Below are 7,809 nucleotides of genomic sequence, written 5' to 3'. Positions count from 1 at the left end.
AAGGCAACCCCAATGCTTAAACAATTTATGAGATTTTTTTTTGAGCACATACTTAGGCCCAGTAATGTGTTTAAGATTCTAAACCAAGTATAAAGTAAATTTCTAATACTAGAAATCCACTTCCATGTTTTCTTTAGAAGCCCCCTTGTCCCCTTCAATGGGAAGTTTTTAATCTCCAGTAAACATGGCTCTCTCCTCTCTGGAGGTGTACAGCCTCTGAGAACCTGCTGGAAGATCACCTATGTCTCAGTTTTGACTCAACAGCAATGAGAGTTTTTTAATGACTTAGAGGTTTCTTAAAATAGTTTTGCTTGAAGATTTTTATGAAAATGAAATATTTCCATATGTTAGAGGCATCTTTACTTTTCTCAGTGACACTAAATTGCTTGTTTTCTGTGCCTAACTAGACTTCTTTAAACCATTGTTGAATGTTCCTAATGAGACTAGTCACTCTTCATTTCTGTAGAGTTGACAGTAGAATGTATCTTGCGTTAGAGAACACATTCATTTATTGCACAAGGGTTGAGGTATCCTTTGTGCTATCACAACTATTGAGAAGATGGAAAATAGAATAAAGAAGTTGCCTGCTCTCCTGGCCTTGCACTCTAGCTCCTTGTGTGATATTTTCGAAATAAAAATTGTTATAGCAATTTTTGAGAAGATAGTTCTCTATTATTAAAAACAAAACAAAATTCTGCTACATATGAGCATTAAAAGCTAAAAAAAAACCAACTTTCTTTGGTGTCAAGTTGGAACTGACTCACAGCTGATCCTTCAGCAAGTTTGTAGAGACTGTAAATTGCTTGGAATGTCTCTAAATTGCTCATTTTTCCCATGGAGCATCTGGTAGATCCAAACTATTTAGCTTTGGGTTGGTAATGCAACACTTTACCCACTTGGCCACTAGAAATTAATACCAGAATAAAAGTGAATCAACTTAAAACAGGAACCAAAAATACACTGCAAATAAGGGGAAAGTAAGCAAATAACAAATACTTTAACATGCAAAAGAAAAAGAAACATTATAAATGTACAGTTTCTTAATTTTCTCATTCAACAGAAATTCAATTATCATTTAAATATATACCCAAAACTTAGAAGAATAAAATTGAATCAAGGACTGATTGGTTTTGGCAGGATTCCATTTTTCAAAAATTATTGGATGTTAACATGTGATATCTTTATCTCTTCTACACCTTTTCAGAATGGTCATGATGTAAGCATGTATTTTGGAAAAAATGTGGTTTCTTATATAAAAATGGCTTTAGTTTCATGACTATTTTCTTTACCTTTTGATATTCAAGCCTGTTTCTCTTAAGATCTCTTTTGTAGCAACATTCTTTTTAACTGTCTAGTTCTTCCACAACCATGTTTCTCATTGGCTTTGTCTGTGATTTGAACAGATCTCGTGGATATCTTATATATCTATATATCAGACAGCCACAATGAAAGTGGGTTGCCTATATATTGTATCTATCAAAAAGGTGGAGGGTTGGCTAAAGAGAGTCAGCCCTCAACTAGATGGATTGACACAGTGACTGCAGCAATGGGCTCAAGTGTGTCAGAGATGATGAGGGTGGCACATGAAAGGACGAGATTCAGATCTGTGATTCATAAAGTTGCTATTGGTTATACTCGACTGTATCTAACAACAACAACCAGGAATATTTTTCTTAAGACATCTTTAAATGAAACATCTTTGTAAAAGTTGAAAATTTGCTTTATCATCTATATGCCTTATAATTACTTTGTAATTTTTCTGAGTCAATTAAGCTAAAACTATCAAGTATGACACTGACTCAATGAAGCAGAAATAAATGTTTATGACAATACTTAAATAGAATATTTAAGTAGTAGGTAAAGAATTTGTTCACTGGTGAGGATTGTTAAGGCTTCTCCTCACCCCCTACTGTAATGAATCTAATAAACTGAGGCTTTGAATGATAAGCCTTCAGCCAAAATGACTTGTTTCTCTAATTGTGATTTATATACTTTGATTCTGTAGATTTGTATAAAATCAAAACAAAGTAACCAATGTTTTTGGTGAGAAAAAAAAAGTAACAGAGTTCTGATTGACATCTTTATATAGGATTGAACTCTCTAGAGTTTGTCTGCCTTGAACAGTGGTTTGCATAATTAGTATGCTTAACTACTAACCAAAAATTTGGGTGTTTTGAGTCCACCATGGGTGTCTCAGAAGAGAGGCCTAATAATTTATTTCCAAACAGTCAGCCATTGAAAACCGTATTGGGCAATTTGAATCTGATATAGATGGGATAACCCTGAGTCTGAATTTATGCAACAGAAGTTGTTGTTTTTGGTTTTGTTTTTTAAAAATAATGATCTATATGAAGTTGAGCTCTAGTGATCTAGTGGTAAAGAGTTGTGTTGACAACCCGAAGGTAGATGGTTTGAATCTACCAGTTGCTCTGTGTGAAGAGAATGGGAAATCTACTCCCTTGCAATTAACTGTTGTTAGAAAACTGCTGGAAAGTCAGCTGTGGGTCAGTTCTAAGTCAAATGTACACAACAACAACAAATTAAAGCCATGTCTTGTTGGTTTGAAATCTCAAATCAATAAGCAAAGAGGTAGAGAATAAAGCAAGAATCCTCTAAGCCCAAAAGAACTGCAGTCATAACCAATTGTTTTCTCAAGTCTGCTTCAAGATGTCAGCCAGCAACTAGGCATGACAGGAATTCACTCTAAATTCATTGCCCTTGAGTCAAAGTTGACTCTTAGCTGACCCTCCAGCAGGTTTTCAGAGACTGTAAATCATATGGGAAGAGATTGCTTATCTTTCTACCATGGTGTACCTGATGGATTGAACCTTTTGAGCCTTTGCGTTGACAGCATGACTCCCTTTGACAGGAACTTTATAGCAAAAACTGTACCTTCTAATAAAATAATGGTAGTAAGCCAGACAGACACTAAGCATTTACAAAGCTAACAGATAAAGTTTCCAAGCATTTTTAAAAAATAAACATTTATTCTGCTACTTGACTTCTTAAATATGAAGCAAAGGACATGACATTGAAAGTGGGCTTTTTTTAGGGACTAGAAGCTTGTTAAATCCTGGTCAAAACTTTCCAAATAAGCAACTCGCTGTTAATAATTTGCTTGAACACTTACTCAGTGATTTCCATTTGCAAGTGTGACGCATCTTCATAAGATTCTCTCTCAACTTAACGCGTTGGTGTCATGGTTTTATAAACACCAGAAGCAGAAGTTAACCACTGCTAGAAAATCAAAGCTTTGAAAGGCAGTTTCAGAAGTGGAAATAAGTTTCTCTCAGATGTTAGAGTTCAAGTGTGCTAGTCTTGTCTTTGCACTAATTAAATTCCAAGTCAGGACACTTCTCTCTCATGGGACACCTGCCTTACTGCTGATAGGCAGACAGCTTATTCTCCCTTCAGGGTACACAGAAGAAGAGAGTTGGGTCTTGACCCGGCTCCATTGTGCCTCCAGGAGAAAGAGAAAGATGAAATAGCATTTTTTATTTTCGTTTCCCCAAAGGAATACCATTTTCTAAAAACTTGCAATATGTTTAGGAAAATCTGTTAAATATTTTGAAGTTAGAGAATCAGTATTTTTCGTTTGTTTATCACATTTAGTTACATTTTTAGCAATGCTTTCATTTAAGTATTTTAGTTTAATCTGTTAATTATTCTAGAACTGATACTTGTAGTATATACTTAACAAAGTTATGTATAAAAAGAACATTTATGTGTATAATAAAGTGTTATTCATTCTGGAAGAATTGATGCAAAGCAATATCTTAAAAAAATTACCTGAGTTAAAGAGTTTGATGTATCTTGTAAAAGAGTTTCTGGATAAAACTCAGCTTAATGCCATTGAATTGGAACTGACTCAGCTGAGCTTCCAGTGGGCATCGGAGGGAATGGCTCGTCTTTCTCCATAGGAGCTGCTGGTAAATTTGAACCACCAGAGGGACAAACTCTTTGGGTAACAAATACAACTCTCTACAGACCATGTCATTAAAGCTGTCAAAAAAGTAGTAGTGGGAATGATTTATGGGAGCTTGAATAGATGGATAATAATAAGCATAGAGCAATGATATAATTATATCATCTTATATATATAAATCATTTTATATATATAAAATATAATGTATACAGTCCTCGTAGAAGGGCATCATGCATGGGAAAGCACAGGAGGGGAAGGCCCTCTATGAGGTGGATTGATTCGGTGACTGGGATAATCGGGATGGATGTGTCAGAGACAGTGTGATTGGCACAGGACAGAGCAGAGCTTAGGGCTGTTGTACGTAGGGTCGCTATGAGTCACAAGCGACTCGATGGCACATAACAACAACAACAACAACAACATACCAATGAACGTAAAAAACACAAAGTACCCATATAGAACATAATTTATATGGATCAATATATGTAAACTAATTAAAATATTAGATTTATCAAATTCTAAGTAAGTAGATCTAAGAAAAGAAATAAAGGCCCATGATGTTATATACAAATAAACATAGAAGTGAGTTTACCTAAAGTCTAGTTTCTCAAGAGTATTGTTTTCACTATGAACTTGTTTGGAGAACACTTTTAAAACAAATGTCCATCTACCATATCCACATTTTTTAAATGGTATCTAGTTTGAATCCACCATCTGCTCTTCAGGAAAAAGATGGGTTATTTTCTCCCGTGTGGTTTACAGCCCCTTGAAAGACACTCACTGGACAGTCAGCTAGGAGATGGTTCTGACTCTGTGGCACATACCAACAACAATCAATTTGTTGGGGGGAAAAAAACCCCTGGGCTCAAATAGGACGTGTGTCAGGGTGTAACTGAGCCATAGAATTTGCAAGCCATCACCCTTCAGAAGCACATCACCAAAGTTTATTTCTGAGGTGCCCTTGAATGCATTCAAATGTCCAACATTTCTGCTAGTAATAGAATGCTTAACTGTTTGTCCCACCCATATACATCTCTGTTTTCACTATTGCTTCATAACAAGTTCTAAATGAAATGGCTCAATTGTTGTTGTTAGGTGCCAGCGAATCAACTACATACACCTCATAGCAAGTCTTTGAACAACAGATCTGAACCTTGCCCTATCCTGAGCCTTTCTTAAGGTCTCTGATATGCTCAAGCCTATTGTTAGTCACTGTTTCGATCCATTTTGTTGAGGGTCTTATTCTCTTTCTCTGACACTCCACCTTTCCAAGCATGATATCTTTTTCAAGAACTAGGCCCCTCTGAAAACATGTACAAAATTATAGGAGATGAAGTTTCACCATCCTGGCCTCTAAGGAGCATGCAGCCACACGTCCTCCAAGACAGACTTGTATATTGTAGCAATATATTCAGTAGGCTTCTCCCACTCCACAATTCAAACACATGTGCTTTTAGTATGTTAAGTATGTCGCTCAATCTGATCAAAGAAATCCTTACTCCCTCATGAAGTCGTACCTGAATTAATTGAACAATCATGTATGGGCTTCCTTCATTTGAAGGGCTGGAAACCATATTGTTCCTATCTAATTCTGTGGTGGTTTTTCCTAGGACCCACCGATCTCAGCATGAAGAGGCAGTTGGCACCCAGCTCAGGATCGTCCAGCAGTTCAAGCTCCAGACCCCAGTTGAGCCCAACTGAAATCAACGCCGTGAGGCAGCTCGTTGCTGGATATCGAGAATCAGCTGCATTTTTATTGCGTTCTGCAGATGAACTGGAAAATCTTATTTTACAACAGAACTGAGTCAAATGGCAACCCTATTCACTGAGGTAGAAATTTGCAGTTTCCACTAATGACATTTTGATTTCCCAGCAGAGATGCCTCTGGTCTTACTGCACAGTCTTTTAAGAGAAATCCCTCCATTATGCCACATTGTCCTTGATCCATAAAGTGATGTGTTAAAGTGCTTCAAAGGAACTCTGACCTCTGAAGTACTGGAGCCGTTTTAATATGCCCAGCCTATTGCTTTTTTGTTTTAGTACGTCAGCATTAGTGTCGGGGGCAAGAAAGGCTGTGTAGTCTTAATTCAAGGATAAAACAGAAGAATCTTGTGGTGTGCATACATTAAAATAATAGTTCAAGATCCTAGTGCAATAGTAGTGGAATTTGCTACTGACTCATTGGACTTGAAAGCTGCAGTAACTGGGAAAGAAAAAAAAAGCCACAATTTCCTGTTGCTACAGGATTTAACAACAATTTAAAAGGATCTTGTATTTTAAAAGAAAATATGTAATTTTTATAAAAAAGAAAACTTGTTTTTCATTCAAAATTGTCATTTTTACTTTGGTAACTTTTTCAAAGGTCCTAAAGAAAACTGTTTTGAGAAACTACTGTAAGCACCCTTTTCCACATAGCTTTGCCTTCTCTTTCCAAATTCTTTCTACAAAAATAACACTTAATGCTGGGATAACCCTTGCCTACGTTCTTTCAAGCATTACATCAGGAACAACTTCCAAGAGAAGCCTGCGTTTCAGCACCCATGTTCATCTCAAACATCCCACTCTACCCTGCAGCTTTACCATATGCAATTTTTAATCTAAAAAAAAAGATTAAAATAAGACATATCGTTGATAGATCACAGCTGCTCGGTCCTGATTGTCGCTGCTGTCTTACAGCCATCTCTCTAGCAGCAACTGGATGTAGATGACTGAATGTTAAGAGGTTGCAAATGACAATCTGAAAATTTGCACTCTTGTATGTGTAGTTTTCTTTTCATTTCTCTCCTTCAGAAATCATTTCCAAAAACCAACAACAACAACAAAAAGACTGTTACCTCTCTTGATATGATTTGTATACTTTCCAATTTCTGGGTAAAAAAAAATGGTGTCAAGAACTCTCAGCAGATGCAGCTGCAAACTTATAATGAACTGTTCCCTCACTTTCCCCTTCTTTGGTTATTTTATAGTGTTGAACACACATGGATGGTGTTTTCTTTGTGCACTGAAGCAAGCCTATTTTTAAAATATTTAGGGAGAAGTTCTTTAATTTATGCTTCTTGTACGATTTTTTCCATTGTTTAGCTTTGGTTGGATTTCAGATTTCCTGTGCATTCCTGAATTTGCCTTATTTCATTTATGTAATTTATGTAATTCCGTTTTTGACGATGAGTCTAAGGCATCCGTGATATTTCTTACTACTTATTACATATAGTTTTTCAAGTAATGACTGTGATTGTGACCAAGTAATGTGCACTTTTTCTTGTAACTGTGGACATTGCTATGCTTTTTTCTTCTAGTGTTTCTAGAATTATTGTTCCTTACAGTTACGTAAACAAAAACAAAAAAAATAACTTTGTGATACTGTTGGTGAATATAATGTGAAAATCTTATTGAAATATGAGTATTTTGGAAATACATAGATGCACAGACACCTTTTAAGGTGTGGATTTAGAGTTTGCTTATTTAAATGAAAATTTTAAAACTGAGGGCTGGTATAATTTTCTCTGTTTTGTTTGGTTTAATAAACATATTTCTGTGTTTAATGATGATTGTGAAACCTTATACACTTTCTAAATTGCATAGCACTTAGTTTTTGACAATTTACTTTTAAAAATGGAAATTTTGTTTTGTATTTATATTTACCATAAACTGACAGTTCAGGTTTATTTCTAAAGAAGATCCCAGGGTACCCTGTGGTCTCAACATTTAATCTAATAAAAAATTTATTCGAAGAATGGGTAAAGAAAATTAGCAAACTGATGCTACTTAATTTTATTATTTAAATGCAATTTAAGAATTTAATATATTTTATCCCTCGTTTTTGAACAATTAAACTTATTCTTTCAGTTCTAGTAGCTTAGCAGGCCTGCTTCTATGTGTTGTTT

General features: G+C 35.5%; 1 protein-coding gene across 6 annotated transcripts in view; it reads left to right on the top strand.

Annotated features, from left to right (window-relative positions):
• The window catches only part of NOL4 (nucleolar protein 4), a 396,517-nt gene extending 389,050 nt beyond the window's left edge, over window positions 1–7,467 (top strand). For 5 of the 6 annotated variants that reach the window (XM_006889163.1, XM_006889165.1, XM_006889164.1 and 2 more), the window contains one exon: window positions 5,536–7,467. In XM_006889163.1, coding sequence (XP_006889225.1) covers window positions 5,536–5,729 — 194 coding nt within the window. In that variant the 3' untranslated portion in view covers window positions 5,730–7,467. The remainder of the gene's footprint in view (window positions 1–5,535) is intronic. The other variant, XM_006889168.1, reaches the window with a different exon arrangement.
• Window positions 7,468–7,809: the final 342 nt, after the last annotated feature.

Source organism: Elephantulus edwardii, unplaced genomic scaffold (genome assembly GCF_000299155.1).
Source record: "Elephantulus edwardii isolate Elephantulus edwardi_28Jun2011 unplaced genomic scaffold, EleEdw1.0 scaffold00076, whole genome shotgun sequence".
NCBI classification, from domain to species: domain Eukaryota; kingdom Metazoa; phylum Chordata; class Mammalia; order Macroscelidea; family Macroscelididae; genus Elephantulus; species Elephantulus edwardii.
The sequence above is the reverse complement of the archived record's forward strand: the minus strand, read 5'-3'. Positions and strand labels throughout refer to the sequence as shown.